The 25,078-nt window shown below is 44.6% G+C and overlaps 1 protein-coding gene and 2 long non-coding RNA genes across 9 annotated transcripts in view; 2 read left to right on the top strand and 1 right to left on the bottom strand.

Annotated features, from left to right (window-relative positions):
- The window catches only part of LOC123951831, a 113,093-nt gene extending 105,348 nt beyond the window's left edge, over positions 1-7,745 (top strand). For both annotated transcript variants that reach the window (XR_006820520.1, XR_006820519.1), the window contains exons 2-3: positions 4,407-4,542; positions 7,609-7,745. This is a non-coding gene — a long non-coding RNA (uncharacterized LOC123951831). The remainder of the gene's footprint in view (positions 1-4,406; positions 4,543-7,608) is intronic.
- A 9,728-nt stretch (positions 7,746-17,473) lies between these two features.
- On the bottom strand, positions 17,474-20,854 carry PRR15 (proline rich 15). Its single transcript, XM_046021509.1, has 2 exons — positions 20,342-20,854; positions 17,474-18,558 (listed from the first exon to the last, which is right to left on the bottom strand). Exon 2 carries the CDS (start codon positions 18,461-18,463, stop codon positions 18,074-18,076), a length of 390 nt encoding a protein of 129 aa, XP_045877465.1. The 5' UTR covers positions 18,464-18,558; positions 20,342-20,854; the 3' UTR covers positions 17,474-18,073.
- The window catches only part of LOC123952217, a 41,181-nt gene continuing 34,680 nt past the window's right edge, over positions 18,578-25,078 (top strand). For 5 of the 6 annotated variants that reach the window (XR_006820575.1, XR_006820574.1, XR_006820576.1 and 2 more), the window contains exon 1: positions 21,007-21,142. This is a non-coding gene — a long non-coding RNA (uncharacterized LOC123952217). Of the gene's footprint in view, positions 19,023-21,006; positions 21,143-25,078 lie in introns of those variants that run through there. The other variant, XR_006820578.1, reaches the window with a different exon arrangement.

Here is a 25,078-nt window from a genome sequence, read left to right on the forward strand (position 1 = left end):
TGAAGTCCCTTACTATTATTGTATTATTGTCGATGTGTTTCTTTGATTTTGTTATTAATTGGTTTATATAGTTGGCTGCTCCCATGTTAAGGGCATATATATTTAAAATTGTTGTATCTTCTTGTTGGACAGACCCTTTAAGTATGTTATAGTGTCCTTCCTCATCTCTTATTATAGTCTTTGGCTTAAAATCTAATTCATCTGATACAAGGATTACCACCTCAGCTTTCTTTTGATGTCCATTAGCATGATAAATTGTTTTTCACACCCTCACTTTAAATCTGGAGGTGTCTTTGAGTCTAAAATGAGTTTCTTGTAGACAGTATATCAATGGGTCTTTTTTTTTTTTTTAATCCATTTTGCTATCCTGTGTCTTAACTGGGGCATTTAGTCCATTTACATTCAGAGTAATTTTTGAAAGATATGAATTCAGTGCCATTGTATTGCCTGTAATATGACTGTTACTGTATGTTGTCTCTGTTCCTTTCTGGTATATGTTACTTTTAGGCTCTCTCTTTGCTTAGAAGACCCCTATGGGGTCTTCTAAGCCTGTAGGGCTGGTTTGGTGTTTACAAATTCTTTTAGTTTTTATTTGTCTTGGAAGCTTTTTATCTCTCCTTCTATTTTCAATGATAGCCTAGCTGGATATAGTATTCTTGGCCGCATATTTTTCTTGTTTAGTGCTCTGAATATACCATCCCAGTCCTTTCTGGCTTGCCAAATCTCTGTGGATAGGTCTGCTGCCAATCTAATATTTCTACCATATTGTGTTATAGACCTCTTGTCCCAAGCCTCAGGATTTTCTCTTTCTCACTGAAACTTGTAAATTTTACTACTAGATGATGGGGTGTGGACCTATTTTTATTGATTTTGAGGGGGATTCTCTGTGCCTCCTGGATTTTGGTGCTTGTTCCCTTCCCCAAATTAGGGAAATTCTCTGCTATAATTTGTTCCAGTATACCGTCTGCCCCTCTCTCTCTTTCTTCTGCTTCTGGGATCCCAATTATTCTAATATTGTTTCATCTTATGGTATCACTTATCTCTCAAATTATCCCCTTGTGGTCCAGTAGTTGCTTATCTCTCTTTTGCTCAGGTTCTTTATTCTCTGTCATTTGGTCTTCTATATCACTAATTCTCTCTTCTGCTTCATTTATCCTAGCAGTAAGAGTCTCCATTTTTTACAGGACCTTGTTAATAGCTTTTTTAATTTCAACTTGGTTAGATGTTCATTTTTTTTTCTCCAGAAAGGGATTCTCTAGTATCTTTTATGCTTTTTTCAAGTCCAGCTATCATCTTTATAATTGTCATTCTGAACTCTAGATCTGACATCTTACTAATGTTTGTAATGATTAGGCCCCAGCAGTCGGTACTGCCTCTTGTTCTTTTTTTTGAGGTGAGTTTTTCTGCCTTGTCATTTTGTTCAGTGAAGAATAGATGAATGAGAGAACAAAATGCTAAAGGGTAACAATGACCCCAGAAAAATATACACTAAACAAATCAGAAGAGACCCAAAACTGGAGGAAGAAGAGAAATATGAATGGGCTGGTGAGTAGAACAGAGCCACACACTTAATTTTGGGTGTACTTTGGTGTGTTAGAAGAAATTGCCTCCCAAAATTTGAAATAAATAAATAAATAAATAAATAAATAAATAAATATATTTATTTCCATCCCTCATATATATATATTTCTATCCATATATGTATATAGTGTTTACCCATGGGTAAACCAATGGATGGATGGAAGATGACCATAAACATGAGTTAAAAAAGATTTTTAAAAATGAATTGATTAAGATAAGCAGTTGATTGAAAAAAGAAAAAAAAAAAAAGAGAATGTGATCAGGCTAGAGACTAGAATAATGCCATACACTAGATTTAGCATATTTTTTGGTCTGTTAGAAGAAATTGTATCCCAAAATTTTAAAGAAAGAAAAACTTATATATATACCAAAAATAAGGTTAAATACAATGTGGGGGTAGACTATGACTATAAAATTAAAACTAATAAAGATATTTAAAAAGGTATTGATGAGGTAAAATAGTTAAATGGGTTAAAATATGAAAGAAGGAACATTACAAAAAATAGAAAAAGAAAAAATAACAAGAACTTAAAAATATTAACTTTGAAAGACTAAAGAATCATGGGAAAAAAGCCATGCATTCTGGTGTGCTGTGTCCCCCTAGCACTGTTTTTTTGCTGTTCTCATTGATCGGTAAACTTGGTCTTGACTGGATGTTCTTGCTGATCTTCTGGGGGAGGGGTCTGTTGCAGTGATCCTCAAATATCTTTGCCCTAGACTGAACTGTACCGCCTTTGCCAGGGGTCGGGCTAAGTAATCTGCTCGGATTCACTCTCTGGAGCTTTTGTTCCCTGAATGCTTTCTGTAGAGCTCTGGAGGATGGGAATAAAAATGGTGGCCTCCCAATCTCCGCTCAGAGATGCTGAGAGCTCAGGGCCCCACTGTTCAGTGTGCCCTCAGAGAAAAGCAGTCAATCCTCTCATCTCCCTGGTCTCTGGCCGCGCTCCAAGCTCACCCAGCCTGTGACTGAGCGTTTCTGTCTCTGGTGTACGGCCACATTTAGAGTCTCCAAACCCAGCAGATTCCTGCTGCTCTGCTCTTCTGGCAGATGAAGGTGGGTCTCCCTGGATCTGCCACTTGTGGGGTCCCTGCTCGACTAGCAGTGGTCCGACTGTGCCTCAAATCATGGTTTAAGGTAACTCCGAGTTGAGAGCTCACTCCTCAGTTCTATGTCTGCCCCTGCTTCCCCATTCAGATACCTGGGGGCTCTGCCACCCTCAGACACTCCTGTGTCTTTCTGTGACCCCGAGGGACCTGAGACCACGCTGTCTCAGCAAGGGCTCCACCCCTACTCAGCCTCTGGAGTGACATCCCTCAGTGGAACCAACTTCTTAAAGTTCTGATTTTGTGCTCCGCTGCTCTACTGCTTGCCAGGACCCCCCCCCCCCCCCACAGTCTATCTTCCCATCACTTTGGATTCACTTCTCCGCACGTCCTATCTTCCAGAAAGTGGTCGCTTTTCTGTCGCTAGAATTGCTGTTCTACTTCTCTGCAATCTCCTGTTGAATTTGTAGGTTTCAGAATGTTTTGATAACTATCTAGCTGAACTCCTAGGACTGGACGAAATTTAGGTCTCCTAGTCCTCTGCCATCTTGCTCCTCCCTCAAATCTTAAAATGTTTAATAAAACAAAACAAAACAAAACTAATGATACCAAGTCCTGGTGAGGCTGTAGAACTCTCATACATTACTGATGGGAATCAAAATGGTATAGCTACTCTGGAAAACAACTTGTTAATTCTTTGTAAAGTCAAACATACACTTACCATATAATGTAGTAATTCTACTCCTATGTATTTACCTTAGAGACATGAAAACTTATGCTCAGTATTCAAATCCAAAACTGTATTCAAATAATTGTGGCAGTGTGATTCATAATGACACAAAACAACCTAAATATCCTGCTTTGGGTAAATGAATAAACAAACAGTTGTACATCCATTAAATGAAACACTACTGAGGAATAAAAAGGAAAGAACTACTGATACTTTCAACAACATGGATGCATTATGCCAATCAAATATATTATGCTGAGTGAAAGAAGCAAGGCTCAAAAAGTATTGTATGAAATTCTGAAAGGAACAACAGTATAAGGATAGAAACAAGATTTAAGGGTGAGGGGAAGGTTTTGATTACAAAGTTTCCACAGGGGGGCGTTTTTTTGGAGTGAAGGAACTGTATCCTGACTGTGATGGTTGTTATAGCGTGCTATAATTTGTCAAAATTTACAGAACTGCGTAGCAAAAGAGAGGGATTTTTACCTCATGTAAATTTAAAAATGATTTTTTAAAATAATGGGAAAAGAAAAAAATGGAATTGATTCTGAAAATGCTTTTAAAGATTTTTTTTAATGTAAAAATAATCCTAAATAAAATTCCTAAATAAAAACCCAGAGAAATTTTAAAAACGGGGTGAGGAATTTGCGGACAATGAGGTCTTTTAGGGGAACACTACTACCAGTGACCACTAGCGGCAGCACAGAGACAACTAAAACCTCTCAGGCAATCCAGACTATAAATAGCAAAAATAATCACACTCTCCATCCAGCCTTTGGAAAACCTGGAACTGCACAATTTGCACTTCTGGGTTCCTTCCTTTGTTTCACTCACTTCTTTTAGGTGGAAGGTAGGGTGGGCAGGACGGTGTGCCACACAAGCATTTGGAGCGGTTGCTTGAACCCTGGGGCATGGAGGGCCATGCCTGGTCTCAGGAGCCCCTGAATGCCAGCATGGAGCGCTATGGTCACCGTGGGCTGGTGGAGGGGGCACTTTCTGGGGGAGCATGTGCCTCTGCTCAAACTTCTAACCATTTCACTGGTGCCCGCAGATTGCAACCAGAACGTGAGACGAGACAGAAAATCTAAGCAGCACAAACGCGGACTTGCTTAGTGTGACAGAATGCCTGCGGAGCCGGGAGATGCTGAGAGTGGGAAGGAGAGACTGAAGAAAGGATGAGGAGAAAGGTGAGTATCTGAGCAGAGGCCAACTCGGCCTCACCTTGTTTTTCCCTTTTGCTTCTCTCTTCTCACTCTCCACTGCCAGCCCTACGTGTTCCCTCCTCTCTTGGACTTTTCTGTGTCCTTCAGTCCTCTCTCTTCCCCTCTCACAGCGGGCTGAGTAACACACGCGTCCCGCATGTGGCGAGAGCAGACCAAAGGAGAGAAGGTCCATTTCCTGTGACTACCATAACAAATGATCACAAGTTGGTGGCTCATAGCCTCACAGATTTATTCTGCCATAGTTGGGGAGGCCAAAAAGCTGAACTCAAATTGTTGGCAGGGCTGCACTTCCTCTGGAGGCTGTAGGAGAGAACCCTTCCCTGCCCCTTCTGGCTTCTGGGGGCTCCAGGTGTTCCTTGGGTTGTGGCTCCATCTGACCTCTGCCTCCCTCTTCCTGTGGCCCTCTCCTCCTCTTCCTCTGCTCCTCCTCTGTGTCTCAAGGACACTATTGGATTTAGGGCCCACCTGGATAATCTAGGATGATCTCCTCTTAGGATTCTTAACTTATGAATCTGCAAAGACCTGTTTTCCAAATAAGGTGTTATTCATAGATCCTGACAGTTAGGACATACCTTCTGCAGGGACCACCATTCAGCCCATGATGGCTGAGATCCCAGCCACCCCACCCTCCAGAAAACATGCAGTTCTTCCTGTCTTCCTCATTCAGTAAGGCAAACACTTACTGGTGATGAATGATTACTTAGCCTTACACTAGAGTAGAACAAATGAGAAGTAAATGTAATTCATAGGTCCTGTACTTAGGGAATTGATAGTCTAATTGGAGATTTACAATAAATCCTAAAAAAAAAATTCCCACAAAAAACAAACATAACTCAAGACAGAGAATATAATCATTCAGTAATGTCATGTAGGGCACCTGGGTGGCTCAGCTGGTTAAGCAACTGCCTTCGGCTCAGGTCATGGTCCCTGAGTGCCGGGATCGAGTCCTGCATTGGGCTCCCAGCTCCATGGGGAGTCTGCTTCTCCCTCTGACCTTCTTGCCACTCATGCTCTCTCTCACTATTTCTCTCTCAAATAAATAAATAAAATCTTTTTTAAAAAGTGTCATGTAAAAATGTAATTAAAAGGAAACTGGTTAGAGATCCAGGACTAGCATATCTCGTGATTAAAGAACAATTAAACCAATACCATGATGGAAAAAATGGACAAAGGAACAGAGAGTTCACATAAAAGCATACAAATTAAATATTCCAAAAGATACTAAGCCTACTCATAATAAGAGAAATGCAAATGAAATTACTTTGATATATATGTCATTTTTAACCTATTACATAGGTAAAACCCAAAAGTTAGATAATGTTCTCTTGGCGAGGATATGGAGAAAGGGTCAGTTCATTCTTTGCTAGTGAAGTGTAAATTGATACCACCTTTATAGTTGCAGTTGGATGGCATCTATAAAACTTGTCCATAAAAAAAACTGTGGAATGCATATTCTTTGACCCAGCATGCCTACTTCCAGGATTTTATTTCACAGAAAAATTTATATGGGTACAAAATGATGTATGTTCAAATTATCCTATGTCACATTGTCGTAAAAAGCACAACATTAGAAATAACCCAGAGGTCTTGCTATTAGAAAGCTGGGGAATATGGCTATCAATGAAGGGACAGAGCTCAGTCCTGAGGAAGTCCTCACGGGGGGGGGGGGCCCCCACAAGTCAAGTCCTCTCTTCAAGGCCCTTGTCCATCATTCCTCTCAAATAGCAAGCAGCTTCCATCCCAGTGAGTGTTTCTCTGCAGCACTGCTCTCTTCCTGACCTCAGTTTCTACAGTAGTCTCCAGCATTTCATGGAAAGGGTGGCAAAACCCTGTGAGGTCCATGGCAAAGGAGAAGGTGGAAGCACATGCCCACATCTACCCAGCGGCGGTTCTGGGCAGGCTGACATAAATATGCAGGGCCTGGATTCATCACAGCCCCTAAAGCTATTCCCTTGGAATAAGACAAAACAAAACAAAACAACAAAAACCTGATAAATGTTCAACTTGTACCCTTTGGAGGGAATACATGTGTCTCTGTATGCACACACACATACACACCCAGGCACACACAGTACACATACATTCACGTACATACTTATTCACTCTAAAGTTCAGCCCATGAAAAATCAATTTGTTAGGAAAAGCCCACATCAATAGATCTGTGTTCCAGATGGACTCCCTCTTTCCTGGAGTAGAAAAAACAAAGTATTTGAATTCAGAAGACTCTCTCTACTCTCTATGACTTATTACCCATAAACCTCATGTGATAACTTTCTTTGCGGTTCCAGTTCTCTTCAAAAAACTGGGGACAAATATGATACCTGCCAAATCAGTAAGCTTTTGCTGCCTAATGAAACAGGCCCAAATTTAGTAGCTTACAACACTGACAACTAATTTGTGCACAGTTCTACAGGTCACCACTTTGGACTGGGATCAGCTGGGTGGTTCTGGTATATTCTAGCCACCTCCTGTATTTGCAGTCAGTGACCAGGTTGCCCGTGGTTGTGCTGGTCTCAGGTGGCCTCAGGAGATAGCTTATTTCTGGTTCGTGTTGTGTGTCTCCTTCAATTAGCTATGCCAGACTTGTTTCAAGTAGGCGGCAGGTCCCAAGAGAGAGTCAAGCTCATGAGGCCCCTTGAGGCCTACTGTTGGACTGAATTGTGTTCCCCTAAATTCATGTGTTGAAGCCCTAAATCCCCAGTGCAGCTACATTTGGAGATAGGAACTATAATGAAGCAATAAAGGTTAAATGAGGTCATGAAAGGATGCCTGGTGACTCAGTTGGCTAAGCATCTGCTTTTGGCTCCGGTTATGATCCTGGGGTCCTGGGATCGAGTCCTCTGTCAGACTACCTGCTCATTGGGGAGTCTTCTTCTCCCTCTGCCTACTGTTCCCTCTCTCTCTGATAAATAAATTTTAAAAATCTTTAAAAAAAAATAAATGAGGTCATGAAGGAAGGACCTTAATCTGATTGGACTGTGCTCCTTCCAAGAAGAAACAAAGACACCAGAAGTCTTCCTCTCTTCACAGGACCACAGAGGAGAGGACATATGGGGACACAGTGTGAAGGCACCTATCTGCAAGCCAGGAAGTGAGATCGCTTCAGAAACCAGCGTGATGGCACCTTGACCTTGGACTTCTGTTCTCCAGAAGTGTGAGAAAATAAATTTCTGTTGTTTGAGCCACCCAGTTGACGGTATTTTGTTATGACAACCTGAGCAGACCAATACACTTGGAGTTGGTAGAATATCACTTCTACCGTATTCTGTTGGCCAGAGTAAGGCACTAGAGATGAGCCCAAAGGCAAAGGTTAGGAGATGAACTCCATATCCTGATGGGAGGCACTGCAAAGTCACATATAAGGTCTGGGTATAAGAATAATACTCTAACCCATCTGCCACACACCGTTTTTGTATGGATCACACGAATTTATGGATACAAAAGCACTTCCTCAGTGATGAAGCCCTATATAAATGCTAACTATCCTCAGCATCTGGTCCTGCTTGGCAGCAGTTGCGACTATTTCTTAACTACGAGGTGACGAGGTGATGTAAATGTGTCTGGGTAGTACATTTCTCCTAGGGAAGTCATTGCCTAATAAAGGAGTCCTATAATTCTTATAACTAACCAGAGACGTAGCCATGGTTTGGGAAAGCAAGACAGCATTTTCATAGCTTGAAATGCCTGAAAATAAGTATTTGGATGAGTATCCCAATCAATGAGTTCAGGAACAGGAAGTTTGATGGCCGCATGAATAGTAGAAAGGAAGGATGCAAATCAGATTGGCTTCAGTGAATTTAACCAGGCTCATCATCTCCCTGAGAGGCAAGGGCCAAAGAAGGCTGCTGAGTCAGGGAGGAGGTGCACGTGCAGACAGGCGTGTGGTATAGCATCAGATTCTCTCCCTATCAACGGTTGCTCCTGAGAGACTGCATCTGAGTTCATGAGCCCTCCTACAAAACACGATAGACTGATTGCCAAAGGAAGAGCACATCATCAGCTCCCTGGTCATCCTCTGTCCTTGCACACAACTTCAAGCAGCAATCCATTGACAGCTGTGATAAAGTGAACTAATTCTGTTGAGGTCAATGGTTTGGCTGATGGGTGTTTCTGCTCCAACTGAGAACAAGTTGAATCATATAGCACAACCCGTCTCAGGATTCCTTCTTTGGTGAGAGTAGACATGGTGCTTTGGTTCTGGGCTGGAGGCATACTGGCTCCCAGAAAGTGAATCTGTGTATCCCGAGAGGTTGAAGGGGTTGAGATCTCCTCAAAGACTCCCCCCTCCAGCCACCATCAAGCACTGCTGCAGACTCTGACCTCTCCAGAGCTCTGCACCCTTGAGGAGTTAAGAGACAGAACGTCACATTTTGCTGGCAGCATCTCCTGTGTATTGTCTCAAGGAGGCAGAGATTATTCTGGAAGCAAAGACTCGGTTGTTCAGGATTGTGAGCATGCTTAACACTTTCAGGTCACTCGCAATTCCTGAGATATAATTAATTCGTCAAAATAGCCTGGATGATTCTTGCATGATCCAATACCAGTCTCCGAAACTATCATTGTTTGTATTACACGGTATTGCACTGAGACTATAAAATGAGTACAGATTAAGACCCTGTTTTCTCCTTCATCTGCAGTTTGGTTCATTGCCCGATACCTAACAGGCACATCAAATAAATAAAAGAATGAATGAATTGAATAAATATTTGTGGAAGTAACTAATTATTGAAAGGACACAACCAGGGCTTAAATTTATGACGTATGTGAAGCACTAAAAACATCTGTGTCTTATTCATGTTTTGTCCCAAGACCTATATAGGAGTTTGCACGTAGTATGTACTCAGTAAATCATGTGGATTTGTGCTGAAATTATAGATCCCTTCAATTAAATATTACATTGCAGAAATAAGACAGATAATTGCCCCTGCAATTGGGTAAAATTCTACCTTTCCTTCCTGAAAAGCCATAACTCTATGACCCTAGAGACTGGAAAGAACTGTCTTCCTCCCTCCAAATACTCCCTGGTGCCTGTAATCTTAGCTATGCCAGGATCAGGGGCGACCGCACCCTTGTTCTTACCATGATCAACTGGGGGGTGTCAGGCACTTCCTTCCAGACCTCTTATGGCTTTTGGGACCCTCATTAGACTGCATGTCCTGCTCTGTGGCTGCTTCTGTCTCTGTCCCATCACAACACCCCCCCCCCACCCCCGCAATCTCTCCATCTAATTCCTGAGAATTGGTTTCAGTGTAAAAGAAATTCAGAATACATTCAAAGGTGAAGATATGAACAGCTGCCTTTAATTAAAACACACCTTTCTGCAAACTCAGACGGAGACAGATTTCCTGCCAGGGACAATGGGCCAAGGCTCAGAGGGGTTAAAACCATCGAGGGAACTGCTAGTGAGCTCCCTGAGGCCTGCCCTAAATTCCCAGCATCATCTTCTCTGCAAAAATTGTCCCAGGTGATGTCCCCCCCTACATTTACATAGCTGGGGACAGGTTGAGTAAACCCTGTGGATGATGGGAATAAAGCTGCTTCCTTATCTTTCTCCTAGATCAGAAGTGCAGGAAGAATGGTCACTACCCAGCCTTTACAGATATTGTTGTTCACAAAGTGGTGTCCCGGAGCACCCTAAGCCATGCCTCGGCATTCCTGAAGCTCACCATTGCATCTAACAACCAAACTAATTGTCTCTTCATTTTCTGACTTGACGTCCCTCATTAGGAGATCTGGCAACCCTATAAATGCATTCACTAAATAGTCCTAGGTTTAAGGTACCTCCTTGACTATAAAAATGGTGACACAGGGGCGCCTGGGTGGCTCAGTGGTTTAAGCCGCTGCCTTCGGCTCAGGTCATGATCTCAGGGTCCTGGGATTGAGTCCCGCATCGGGCTCTCTGCTCAGCAGGGAGCCTGCTTCCCTCTCACTCTCTCTGCCTGCCTCTCTGCCTACTTGTGATCTCTCTCTGTCAAATAAATAAATAAAATCTTTAAAAAAAGATGGTGACACAGAATCCCCAACTCAGGGCCTAGACCTGTGGTTCTCTCTTTATCCCCATCTCCTAGACCCTCCCTCATGTCCTCCGGTCCTTGAGTTTTTGGGAACAAGGACATAAGCACAATTTTCTAGAATGCTGACTTCTTGGGATTCCCCTGGGGAATGGAGTCTGAACATTCCAGTTTCTCAAGAAGACCACAGCAGTAACGTCTCCAGACCATCTCAAGCCATCATTCAGCAGGAAGAATAAAACAGGTGATATTACTGAGGCCTTCCTCTGGGCTGTGCAGCCTATCTGTCAGAGATGCTTCTTGTGGACTTAGTTCATGTGAAAACACTGCGCAGTGGAATTGTTCCTTCCACATCCTACAAGGAAAGCAGCAGGGAGGGGAGATAACCCCACCGGAGTTCCATTTCATGTGGCTGCTCAAGTGATAGCCGTGGCTTCAGGAGCACTGGAAGTCTGCAAAGAAAGAGATGATCTAGGGGCGCCTGGGTGGCTCAGTGGGTTAAAGCCTCTGCCTTCGGCTCAGGTCACGATCCCAGGGTCCTGGGATCGAGCCCCGCATTGGACTCTCTGCTTGTCGGGGAGACTGCTTCCCTTCCTCTCTCTCTCTGCCTGCCTCTCTGCCTACTTGTGATATCTGTCTGTCAAATAAATAAATAAAATCTTAAAAAAAAAAAAGAAAGAGCTGATCTAAGGGGGTTCATCAAGCTTGTGGATCCTTGAACAACCTGATCCCCAGGAGGGTTTCCAGGCAGCCGGGAGAACGGGAGCCAGAACCGGATGACAGAAGAGAGAATGTTGCTCAGTGAACTGGAAAGGGCCTGCTTTGGAGGGATGGGGGGTACAGAGAGCACAGGGGAAGGAGGGGCAGAGGCTGGACCTTGGAGGGCAGGTGCTTTAAGGCACTTTTAATTTTAGGTCGCTTTTAATCAGATTTTATCCTGATCGTAGTGTCTCATCAGAGAGCACTAAACAGAGGAAGGAGATGCTCGGTATAGCTTTCCATTTGGAAATATTTTGAAATTGTTTAAAAAAGCCTTCACTCTTTTTTAAAAAGTTCATCCTATGGTGGGTTGGGGAACAGATCGCAGTGGGGCAGGAGTGGAGAGAGATGGCGGGTGAGTAGACTGTGGGCTGGGCCAGGCACAAGAAACGGTGTGGGGGGAGGGTGTTGCTTTCGCTCTGTGGCAGGAGAGATGAAGAGAGAGATTCCGACTTGAAAACGTTTCTTAGAAATACAGAATAAATGTATTGTGCACTCTTTGCAGGGGGCGGGTGGGATGCTTTTTGCTTCAGCTGGGCTATTCCGGAGATGTCTCAAGTTATGAACAATAGTTCTCTAGTATGCCTTTCTCTTATTCTTTGGGAACAAATGTAGAAATACAGAATAGACCGATGAACTGGGTGAAGGGAGGGAGGCAAGAATGACTTCCAGTTTTCTGGCTTGAGCGACTGGGAGGAGGAAACTGTGGGTGGGCTGAGTGGCAAGTGCTCACAGGAGACTTGCTGGCAGGAGGGATGTGTCAACAGGGCTCAGTGCTGTACAGGGGCTTCTTAGGGCTCCATCTCCAGAGGGACCAAGTAATGGTCATACCTTTAGGCTGAAGCTCACCTCTCCTTCCCCATCATCCCTCACCCAGCCGGGGAAAACATTAAACATAAAGCTTCATCTCAGGGTTTTAAACACACCTACAAACTCATACACATAATGTATGCTTTAACAATAACTGGAAGGAGACACCTGGGTGGCTCAGTCGGTTGAGCCGCTGCCTTCAGCTCCGGTCATGATCCCAGAGTCCTGGGATCGAGTCCCACATGGGGCTCCCTGTTCAGCGGGGAGCCTGCTTCTCTTTCTCTCTCTCTCTCTCTCTCTGCCTGCCACTCTGCCCACCTATGCGCTCACGCTCTCCATCTCTCTCTCTCTGACAAAGAAATAAATAAAATCTTAGAAAAAAATAAAAAAATAACTGGAAGAAAATACACTCAAGAGGTGCTTGCTCTAGGTAGTGGGGTTATGAGAAGTTTTAATTTAGTATTTTCCAAAGGATTGGGGATGAATTTGTCTTAATAGCATGATAAGAAAAAAAAATCAGCAGAATGAAAACAGTCACTTTGAAGACCACAACAATAAGACTGGGGTTGCATCCGGCTTACAGATGTTCCCAGGAGCTGTGTTTCGGGGGAGGGAGTTCCCTGATAGTTACCCAGAGGGAGACTCTTGAATCTTGCAGGTAGACTGAGGCTTTGCCAGCAGGTGGTGGGCAAAGAATATGCCAAGCAGAGGGAACAGGGCAAACTATTAAATATTTCATTCTAACATTAGCAATGAGCCTTGATGTTCCTGTGGAGCAGAATCACCCCAAGCTGTTGGCCAGATCATGACATGGTTTTGGTAACACCATAAGGTGGGAGCCTTATCGCAGTTTATGATTCTCCTCCCTGGCTCCCTCCTGACCATCGGCACTGAACAGGTGGTACCTTTGTGTTTTATAGTAAACAATGAGCATTATATGAACTAGTTTTACAACCAGCTGCCCAAAATAGCAGAATACTCACAGAGTTTTAAAGCTGGGATATGGCCTCCCTCCCATCATTTTACAGAATAATAAACTGACGTCAGATTGTCAAAGACTCAAGAAGAAGTCAGAGAGACAACTATGATGGAGTGTCTTAGAAAATTGTGTGTGTGGGGGGGGCGCCTGGGTGGCTCAGTGGTTTAAGCCTCTGCCTTCGGCTCAGGTCATGATCCCAGGGTCCTGGGATCGAGTCCTGCATCGGGCTCTCTGCTCGGCAGGGAGCTTGCTTCCTCCTCTCTCTCTCTCTCTGCCTGCCTCTCTGCCTACTTGTGATCTCTCTCTGTCAAATAAATAAATAAAATCTTAAAAAAAAAAAGAAAATTTTGTGGGAACTTCTTGCTGCCAGTCTTTAAGGTATGAATCAGCAGTTATATTTGTTGACTGGAACTGGAAGAAATTAATGATGCAGGGTATTGTAACTCAAGGAAAATCCCTTCAAAAAAGGCATGAGGAGGTCCAAGCTGGGCTCTATATTCCCTACTCAATGGACAGGTCAGTCGGTGGCTCCTCTCGTGGACAGAGACCTTCGGTTTCTTCAACATGACTCTCTCTAGTTTTAGGGCCAGAAATATCTTTCTCACGGACCACAGTCTTGTTACACCTCTCAGAGAAAACCACTTCTTCATGGATCTTTTTTTATTGCATGAGGTTTTCTGACAACTCTGACATGATAATGATGGGTCCATGATTTTGTTGTCTGCTGTGCAGTTCAATTTGGAAGTAGGGTTGGATTCCTTGGTTTGAATATGTAGAAGGATCTCTTATGTCCTCTGTCTTATTTATCATGGTTTATAGCTGTTTCCATTTCTGTACAAATGGTCAGCTGTCCTCTGCTAGGGAAGGCTTGTGTCGTTTCCTTACATCCTGTCTCCTCAGTGACAATCTTCTCTCATTGTGAATGCTATTCTTCCCATACTCCAAATCTGCAGGACCGTGTCTTGACAAGGTGGCTGCCTACGTGCTGTACCTGCAGGATGCTGGGGAAGGCCCCTGTGCCTCCCGACACCCCCTCTTCTAGGACTCTGAGCCTAGCAGGAATGCACGAGCAATGGCTGGGAGGCAGAGAGAGTATGGGGTGGGGGACTACAGAGAAGAGAGAAGAAGAATGATGCCTAATGGATGGCCCAACCTTATCAATGACAGAGTTTGCCTGGGGCAGTATCCCTGTTTCTAGTCTCAGGTACTTGTATGTTGACACTCATAACTATATAAAATATCTCTTGTCCCACTTTCTACTTGCCATGGTGATAAACTTGAGCTGCTTATTCCAAGAAAGAATCTCCTACATTTCTGTATGTTATAATAAAATGCTCCATGAATCAAGTAGACTTTTAAAAAAGATCAGTTTCCTTTACTGTATCTATCAGGGCAGCATTTTTCATGTTAGTTTCTGAAGTTTGGCTGACCGGACTTAGCTAGGGAAAAATAATATTCTCTCTCTCTCTTTTCCTCATAAAAAGGGTCCTGTGGTCACTGGATATTACTATCCCACTCTTTTACCTATTCCTTTCTGATTCGCTTTTGATTTGAAATTCTTTCTGCTCATTTTTATTATTTGTTTGTTTGAAGGGACCAACATTTTCCTCTGAGCATCTTGGGAAAATTATTTTTTGTTGTTTTTTAAAGATTTTATGTATTTATTTGACAGACAGAGATCACAGGCAGAGCAATAGGCAGAGAGAAAGGAGGAAGCTGGCTCCCTGCTGAGCAGAGAGACTGATGATGTGGGGCTCCATCCCAGGACCGGGATCATGACCTGAGCTGAAGGCAGAGGCTTTAACCCACTGAGCCACCCAGGCACCCCGGGAAATTATTTTTTTTTAAAGATTTTATTTATTTGTTTGTCAGAGAGAAAGAGAGAAAACACAGGCAGGAGGAGTGGTAGGTAGAGGGAGAAGCAGGCTTCCTGAGCCTAATGCAGGACTCAATCCCAGGACCCTAGGATCATAACCCAAGTAGAAGGCAGAGCCTTAACTAAGTGAGCCATCCAGGTGTCCCTCAGGACTATTTCTGACAAAGCTTTAGCCAGTGCTATTGTTCGATAGGTTTATAGTTCCTTTCTAAGGATGTGGCAAAATCAGTCTTGCTGAGTTCACATTGTGTTTGGAAGCACAAGAAGCACTTCCCAGTGTTATACTGAAGCATAATGTCCTAACTGCAGACATAAAATAGAGTCTCTGCTCTTGAAATGCAAATCACAATGGGAATGAATGTGAACAATGCACATATGACCTTGAAGAGACATTCAGGTGACCTGTGATATGAGTCACTGTTCAGCAAGGAGAGTCACAGAAGTGAAAACTACCCTGTGTATAGAATTATCATGGTTATGAAAGCATTTAGCAAACACACAACTAGATTTTTGTCGCTTTTTTCCCCATATCGTTTGGAAGCATGGTATTAAAATTTCCTTAACGGTTTCCAAATTTGTGGGTGAAATTTCATTTGTAAGGGGCCAGAAATATGCAAAAGTCTCTAATCTAATTAACTCCAAATTTAAGTCAACACTTTCCCTTGATTTACTATAAATTATCTTGAGGTTTAAAAAATTTAAAACTGTATACATGGTATGAGAATGTAATGAATCATCTCTAAAGCATATAAATCCCAGAAAGACACTTTGTCAAATTATCTCATCTTAACCACGATCTTTTCATCCCACCAATTCTGCTCGGTTTCTGATTTCACTGAGTTGGGATTAAATCAGTGCATTCCTCCCACTGCATAATTAGCACTGCTTTAAAACTCTGTAATTACAAACCTCAACTGCAGATTGTGTATTGCACTTGCTGCCATACCTGCCATTAGTATGGTTTTCAGTTCTTCCAGAACAGTGAGATAGACATGTCATGTGAGTAAGTTCCACTGATATATATGTCTGCTATGGGTTATCTGCAGCAATTATAGACTTGGATGAGATCCCAAACAAGATATATAACCTGGGAAAATGCCAATGTTTTGTGAATCAAAAAAGAATTTTTAAGAAAAAAAAAAGTTTTTTGAAACAATAAAACCACGAATGAAAGAGTTAGTGTAAAATTTTAAAATTACACAATTGCAGGCTTGATCTTATAAATGGGCACAGTCCTAACCTATTGGTCCTCCCGGGAGGGGAAAAGTATTCTGGATAGTTACCCACCCTAATTTTGATTACTTTCTACAAAGTGGAATCAAAATGCCTTATGAAGGTGTTCCAAAGCCTTAGTTGGCAGCTTCTGCTTGCTTTACTCCTGGTGATCTGCCAGCATGCAGTCCCCTCCTCACCATGAACTTCTCCAGCACATTGTCCTCTCCCTCTTCTTCCCTCTTCTTCATCAGAGTCTAGAGATGGGAGGCCCACTTAAAGCTAAATATAAAGCCTTCCTCATCTAGGAAGCTCACACTGATGAGACTCCGGTCTCACATCCCCAGTTCTAAATACACAACAGAAAAAAGTCTTTTCATGATGAAAAAACAAACTCATATATTTTATCTTTTAATGTAAGGTGTTCATAATCCTCATATGAACAATTGCCTTTGGACTACCCTGATTGGAGCTTCTGAATGTATTATATAGAAAGGGGCAGGTTTTTGTTTCTCTCAAATTGTGTACACACACACACACACACACACACATACACACAGTCTGACCACTATGATTTCCTTGCTATGTATTTCTGGATGGTTGTAAGTGAACTGAATTGTGGGAATGATCCCAGCAGCCCTTGACAACTACAATAACTCTCCTGTAATTTGCTGAAAGCAAGTGGTATTCATTTACTCCTTTCCTTGAAGTTCATAACAAAAGCAAACAGGTAGATTTTTGTTCAGAATCTTCAGATTAGTACATCTAAAGGCTTTGAAACCAGATAAATGCATAAGTCAGACTAAAGAAATAAGCTCTTGAAGCAAAGGGGTGGGAAAAGAAGCCAGCTTTGCACAAACTGAGAGTTCAGTCTGGCTGTTGGAGTAAGAATTTTCAGACAATTGTTACTGAGGCTAACGAGGGACACTAAAACGAATTATTACTGGCATTGTGAGTTACTTTACTGTATGAAGAGGTACTGAAGTAACAAAGAGAATTTAGGTGTAATTATTTAGTACTGCTCCCTCCCTTCTTCAAATTTAGTTAGTACATAGAGTATGGGGGCCAACTGGTTCCAGCCTGGGTGTTACTAGTTTTCAGAAATGTTCTCCTCCCTGTAGCTTTCTGAGAGTAGCTGTTACACTGTGTGGCAAATGATTAACTCTGTCACTTTGAATTTTGTATGCCTGCTTTTAAGTATGATGGACTTCAGTCTTGCAATGGAAAAAATACAAAAGTCACCTTAAGTTTTATAGTTTAACAGTTTTAATGCTCCACACTAAAATAGGCAGTAAAGTTTTGTAGTTCCACATTAAAAGCAATCTTGTCTTACTTAAAATGCTTCTACCTAAGATTTCCTGCCCTCTTTCATATAAGGTCTGAATCTACCTAAGTACATCTAAGAAGTACATCTAAAGTGCATTTCTCTGGCGTTAATTTGCTTTCCATTAGCAAGTCCTGAATCAGAGCGGGGCTTCCTGGCTTCCTCCTTTGAGGGGCTGTGCAGCCCCAGTTGGGCTATGAACTCAGAGAAGTACCCTTCTCACTCCCCAGGTGGCCCAAGGGGTGGAGGTCACTGGAGAACTTTTGGGAAAAATAATTATGCCAACTTCCTTTGTGGCAGGTATCTTCTCTTACCACAGATAAATACTCAGTGCCTCCTTGAGTCATGAAATATTGACAACTCGGTCGATTTCCAGGAAAAAGAAAATCGGGGAGGCCTTGTTTGAAATACTCTGAAGTTGGCAGGATGAGAGACCAGGTTTTGGGGTGAGCCAGAACTCTGGGGTTTAGAACTGGGGGTAGGGAGGAGTGGTGGGAAGAGACACAGTCCCGGAAGCGCTCTGACTACTGCGTGTCCTCCTGCGGGTCACCCGGGAAGCCCGCCTCCTCCGGAGACCTGACTCCTTCGGGGAGCAGAGTAGCGCGCACTTTCCTCTTCTCTTTAAAGCGGCCCGAGCGCGAGATCTTTAAATTGCGGCGGCTGCTGCCCGATTTCTCCCCGCACAGCTTGTCTGGCTTGTGGGGGTCGCCGGCCCCCCCGAGGAGACTGGGGTGCTGATTCTCCCGGGAGCTGCTAGTCCAGTCCGGGCTGGGCGGTGCGGGCGGCGCCGGCTCCCCCGTGGCAGCTTGCGTGGGAGGCTGCGCTCCTACGGTGGCTTCCTTGCTTTTCTTCCTGCTGTTGGTCAGCGATTTCCACCAGGGCCCGGCGCTGCCCGTGCCGCCGCTGTCGGCCATGGCCACCCGGCCGAGGGGCCCGGGGTGCGGTGGGTGGGGAAGGGCCCGCTCTGGGTGGGGCTGGCGGTCTCCCGGGTGGGAGCCTAGGCAGCGGCCTGTGCAGGGGTTAAGCAAACAGGACTCGGTTATGGGGTTTGTCTAAGTCACGTGCTCCCAGCCGCGCGCCCCACCCCGCAGGCGACCTGCCGGGGTCCGAGATCCCGCAGCCGAGCACCCGGAGCTGTGCCACCCTCCCAGTGTCCCGCTGCACCCTCGAGGGCTAAGGCGGACCGGTGGCCTCCAGGGCGCCACCGTCTGGTCTCCCGACAGCTTGGCACGCCCCCGCCTTATCCCTGGTCAGGCCTCCCGGGCGGGTGCGGTGGTCCGCGCTCCCGGGTCGCGCGAGGGGAGGTTCCCGGGCCTCTGAATGAACCCGGCTCGAGAGGGAAGCTGGCCTTGTCCTGTCACCTTGACTGACTGTAGAGGGATGCCCAAAGGTGACCCACTTGGCCCAGAGGGCCTCCTCTTGGATGAGCATCTGGGAGGAGGGCGCCCGGGAGCGAGCGCATCCCCGCTATAGGTGAGCGCTGAATATCAGACCCCTGTCAACAGTTCCGAAATTTCCCTCAGAGGCTTTTTTCCCCATAGACTTATGTCACAGGATCTTTTACAATGTGGTTTTTCAGGGGGAACTGACACGCCAATAAGAGCGAGGGGGCAAGCTCATGGTGTTGTGTTTCTCTTAAATTCTGCTTTTGACAGAACTTCTGCCTTGTCGCTTTCAGAGAAACATGTCTAGACTTAACTTCCCTTGAAAACCGCCATCCCACGCTTCCTTTTATTCCCCAGAGACCAATCTTACGTCTCTTGGAAGCCACCCCCAGCGGATGGTTGAGATGAGGTCAAGCGGCAAACGTCCTCGTCTCTTAGTTCTTTATTAAAATATGCGCCGAGCCTGTTTGTACCAGGCAACCCCACTTTTGAGATTTTTAGTTACAAATTAAAAATTGCTGTGGGGGGTGAGGGGGTGGGAGTGGTGTGTGTGTGTGTTTGCCTGCCCCGCAGTTCCTCCCTCCAGAGAAAAAGCTGCGGTGCCCAACCAGGAACTCCAAACAGTTGTGCTTCTCCCCAGCTTTAAAAACTGCGGAGCGAAAAGGCTGCTTATTGCTACTGAGGTGCTCGTATGGGCAGCGAGAGTCCTGCGAACACTTCTGTGCTGGGTCTACAGGCATTAACTCCACGAATGCACGGGATTTGCTGGTGCCGCGGAGCATTTCCAGGTTTCTTCGGGGCTCCTTCCCATCCCACGCGCCTGGCGCTCCCGGGATTTGCCGGCGCGCGGGAGAGCGAAACTTCAGCGGTGTTTGTTGTTGGAGGCTGGGCTCCCGGAACCGCTGGGAAAGTTTGAGCGCCTACGCGAGGCGGCGCGGCGGCCTCCGAGGCAGAGACCTGGGCCCCGGCTCCTCCCCAGGACGCCCCGAGGACACACTCGGGGTGCGACTTGAAAACAATAGAAGATAAAACCGCCTAAAGTTCTTCCAGTAAAAAGGCACGCATTCCTTACCTGCCCCCCCTCCCCGGCACGGTTTGCACTTGGGTTTGCAAACATCCTGCTCCCTCTATTGTACAGGTCGGAGAAGCACCCCCAAGTTATTCATTGGTGGTGGGGTGTCCTGATGCCTGTCCTCAGTCTTCCACTCTACATTCTCTTTTCCACGACCAACTGTGTGCGCGGAAACGCCTTGCACTAATTGTGCAAGGAAAAGACTGCAAATTACAGAAATGTACGCGGAGAGTTGCGGCTCGCGATTTCTCCCCAGGAGCTGGGGGGAGCACCCCAGGTTGACACCCCGGAATGGGCTCTGTGTTGGCGGACGCAGAATCACCCTAATCGCTCACCTGTTCGGGCTTCCCAGGATCCCACGACTCCACGTCGCCCTCACCTCCAAGAGAACGGAGGGGGTGCTCTTGGGACAGCTTGGAAGCCCGCAGGGTCCCTCCCGCGCAGTCTTGAGGAGGTCGGGCTTCTTTCTGGAAGGTGTGTCAGCCGAAATCTCTGCAGTCCCGCTAAGCCGATTTCTGCTGCAGCTGGTGGTCTTCCTGGGCGCCTCCAACTTCGGCGCGCCGCAGCGGTGGCGGCAGTTCTGGGCCGGCGGCGCGTTTGGCTCCAGCTGGAGGGCGCCCGGCGAGCAGGTGCCAGGCTCACTGCCCCAGGTGAATGCCCACGCAGGCTCTTCGGGTTAGTACGCCTGTCATTCTCCCGCGCGTCCCTCTTTCCTGCTAGCGCTGCCGGGCAGCAGCGGGGAGATCGGCTGCTCGCTCTGGTGCATTGAACCTGCTTACACGTCGATCCTCTGCACGGGAAAAGACCTCTCTATCTGCCCACCTGCTGGTTATTCGCCAAGTGAGTGGAGAAACCAGAACTCCGAGGTCAGAGGGGAAAAAGAAAAAAAAAAAAAAAGGAAGAAAAAAACCCAACAACAAACAACCGAGGAGGCGGCCACAGCTGCCACAGGTGCAGGTAGGAACTTGGCGTTCCCGCCCTCCAGGAGACGAGATTGGATCCGGTCGCGTACGTGACGCCGGCCTGGGGTGTCTGATTGGAGAAACGCCGCGCGGCGCCGTTCGCCGGCCGGGCTCCTTCTCAAAAGAAGAAACGCTAGAGGAGATCGTAGACCAAGAGACCGCGGCTGTACGTAGGTGGGTTCCGCTGCGTAAATGTAAATGTCGCCCCAGCTGTCCCTCTGCCCCTGCCCTGAGTTCTTTTTTTTCCCTTCCTCTCCGGGTCCCTAGCCATGGCCACTCAGCTCCCAGGATTCCGGTTTGTAATTCCCAGGAGCTGTTTCATACCCAGACAAAATGTTGCGGAGTTGCAGGCACTCTTGGTTGAAAAGCGTAATGTTAACAAGTTCTCGGTGTTAACAGGCTGTTAACAAGGCGCTGTTTCCAGCGTTTTGTGCGAATTAACTCGTTTAGTTCTCACAGGAGCCCTAGGACGTAGGTGCTATTATTTCCCTCACTTGACAGGCGAGGAGACTCTAGAGCTGAAAGCAAAATGGTTGTTCAGAGTTGCAGGGCTGGGAGTAGAGCCGGCTTTGAACCCAGGAGGTCTGATGCAGCTCCCACGGTCTTCTCTAGGGCCTGAGATCGCACCCTGTCAATCTTGGGCTCGTAAAACGACGAAGTGAGGATGTGAATTTCCTTCCCTCAGGTCTGGAAGTCCAGTGGACAGACACTCCACTTGGGGAGTACAGATCCAGCCCTGAGCTGCTAGAGGAAGTGAGCCAGTGGATTTCTACGAAGGTTCAGGGGGCATTTTGCTCCTGGGAACGTCTGTGTACTCTTTATTGGTTGGGCAGAAAGACATTGGCATAGGTCCTTTCCACTAATGAAAGCAGAGGTACTACCTACTTTATCTTCCAGGATGTTCTTCCTTTTCAAAGCCCTATTTTGATGTTCCTTCAGGTCCTGAGTAACTCCTCTGAAGGAGTGGGTATAGAGCAACTGACATCTGAGCATCTTTGTTCTGAGGACTTTTTGAAGCATAAAAATAGGGAAAGGCATGATGACTACCTCAAATAACTTACAACGTAGAATTAGTGGAAAGAAATTTTTATAGAGTATTTCAATGCCCGAACTTGGATAAAATAGCAATACTTTATATCATTAATTCTTAATTTAACATTCTTGGATTTTTAAGTGATCGGCACAACAGTGTATATTTGAAAGTGAGGCAACTTCACACATTTATTGTGATTAGTTTAAGAGAGTAAACTTTCAGAGCACGAGGACTGGAACAGATGCAGGCCACCCCCTGGGAGGGGAGGACAGGACAACTCATTCTAGTGCCATCCCATCACAGATGAAGCCACTGGATCAAGGAGGAAGGCTTAAAAAGGAGATACTTCCACAGCCTCCCTTGTAATTAGGTATACCCATAGATACAGTTCTGGGGCCATATCGAAGACTTCTGGAATTGTTTCTTCTCTGGATAAAGGACAGAGCCTTCTGAGAGAAGACTATCTTTTGCTATACCCTTGATTCTTATATTTAAGCATAGCATGAGGATGTGATGTCTGGTGTTTCAGCAGCCATTTTGCAGCAGTGAGGCAATAGGCATGGGAATAAAAATCAGCATACTAAGGAGGATGGCATGGGAGTATGGGAAGTGTCTGGGTCTTGATGATATTGAGAAGCCCCTGAAAGAACCTTGGAACCATCTACCTCCAGACAACTGGTTGAGTGAGGTAATATGCATTCCTATGATTTAGGCACAGATTTAAATACAGTCTCCTGTTACTAGCAGCCAAAAAGTGTTCTCCTTGATACAGTCTATTAGAGGAAAAAAATTATGCTGTTCAAAGGGAAAAAAGAGAATATTGTCACATTTTTTTTTCTGACCAACCTGGATAGTTCTTTATGGAAGGAGGATTTAGTGAAATGTTTAAGTGATGGGAAAATTTATAGAGACAGAGAATGCAACTGTAAAATAAGTCACTTTGATTGAAAAGTTGATTTATCTATCCAGTGACTAGTGGGTGACTTTTAATTTTATAGAATTTAAATATGCTTAAATTGGTCAGTGCTTACTTTTCTTAATACTTTATCTTGTCATTTTTTATTTTTCAGAATGTGTTCATGGCTTGAGTAAGGACATTTCCTTCCTTCCTCTCTCTTTCTAATTAAATTGCTTCTTTCTCAGGTGCACCTTTAAGTGCAATAAATGATAATATTCAAAGGTGAAAGAGAATGAATTCCTAGAGGGCAATATTTACATACTAGAAATTAAAATAAGAACTTTCAAGGTTAAACCTGGCCTTTGTAATCATAGCAAACCTGGCATTGCCTTGGAGTCTGGGAAATTGATTATTTTCCCTTAAAGAATTTATAGTGGGACCTGAGTAATGGAAAACCCACAATGAGAAAATTTAAGAAATACAGCTGATCAAAATGCAGAAAATAAAGGTCATTTACATTCATTTCACCCAGAGCTAAATGTGGCTAAGGTCTATTCTTTTTGCCCCTATTTTTACATTTACTCTTTTAATCTTTTCCCTTTCCTCCCTTTCTTCATTCCTTTATTTTTTTTGAGGATTTATTTATTTGAGAGCGAGAGAGGATCGGGGGAGGGGCAGAGGGGGGGAGAGAGAGAATCTCAAGCAGACTTCCTGCTGAGTGCAAAGCCTGTCTGCCTCTGTGGGGCTCCATCTCACCACCCTGAAATCATGACCAATTCAAGAGTTGGACGCTTAGCAGACTGAGACACCCACACGGCCCCCCTTCATTCCTTTCTTTTGTGGATGCTTCCATTCTTTGAAAATTAGATGCTTTTCTTTCTCCAGCTCCTTTAGGAATAAGATTAGCTTGTGTTTTTGAGACTTTATCTAATTTTTCGAGAAAGGCTTGTATTACTATGTACTTCTCTCTTAGGACCACCTTTGCTTTATCCCAAAGGTTTTGAACAGTTGTGTTTTCATTTTTTGGTTTGTTTCCATAAATTTTTTTAATTCTTCTTTAATTTCCTGGTTGGCCCATACATTCTTTAGTAGGATTCTCTTTAACCTCCAAGTGTTTGCTTTCTTTCCAGATTTCCTCTTGTGATTGAGTTCAAGTTTCAAGGCATTGTGGTCTGAAAATATGCAGGGAATAATCCAAGTCTTTTGGTACCAGTTGAGACCTGATTTTTGACCCAGTATGTGATCTATTCTGGAGAATGTTCCATGCGCTCTAGGGAAGAATGTGTATTCTGTTGTTGAGAGGATGGAATGCTCTCTGTATATCTATTAGGTTCATCTGGTCCAGTGTGTCATTCAAAGACCTTGTTTCCTTGTTGATCTTCTGCTTAGATGATTGGTCCATTGCTGTGAGTGGGGTGTTGAAGTCCCCTACTATTATTATAAATGTATTTCTTTAATTTTGTTATTAATTGGTTGCTCCCAACTTAGGAGCATAAATATTTGTAATTGTTAGATCTTCTTGTTGGATAGACCCTTTAAGTATGATTCCCTTACTACAGTCTTTAGTTTAAAATCCAGTTTGTCTGATGTGAGGATTGCTACCCCAGCTGTAGTGATCTGAAGGTGCACATTCACCCCAATGTTTATAGCAGCAATGTGCACAATAGCCAAACTGTGGAAAGAGCCCAGATATCCATTGACAGATGAGTGAATAAGGGAGATGTGGTATGTATATACAAGAGAATATTACTTAGCCATCAGAAAGGATGAATGCTTACCATTTACATCAATGTGGATGGAGCTGGAGGGTATGATGCCGAATGAAATAAAGACAATTATCATGTGGTTTCACTCATATGTGGAATATAAGAAACAGTGGAGAGGAACATAGGGGAAGGGAGGGAAAACTGGGAAGAAATCAGAGAGGGAGAAAAACCTTGAGAGACTCTTTATAAGAAACAAGCTGAGGGTTGCTAGAGGGGAAGTGGGTAGGGGGATGGGGTAATTGATGGGCATTAAGGAGGGCACGTGATGTGATGAGCACTGGGTGTTATATGCAACTGATGAATTATGGAACATTACATCTAAAACTAATGATGTATTATATGTTGGCTAATTGAATTTAAATGAAAAAATTAAGTCTTCTGAGGAGCTAAGAAAATTAGATGCTTATCTCCCA

The sequence above is a fragment of the Meles meles genome, chromosome 10 (genome assembly GCF_922984935.1).
Source record: "Meles meles chromosome 10, mMelMel3.1 paternal haplotype, whole genome shotgun sequence".
Classification (NCBI taxonomy): domain Eukaryota; kingdom Metazoa; phylum Chordata; class Mammalia; order Carnivora; family Mustelidae; genus Meles; species Meles meles.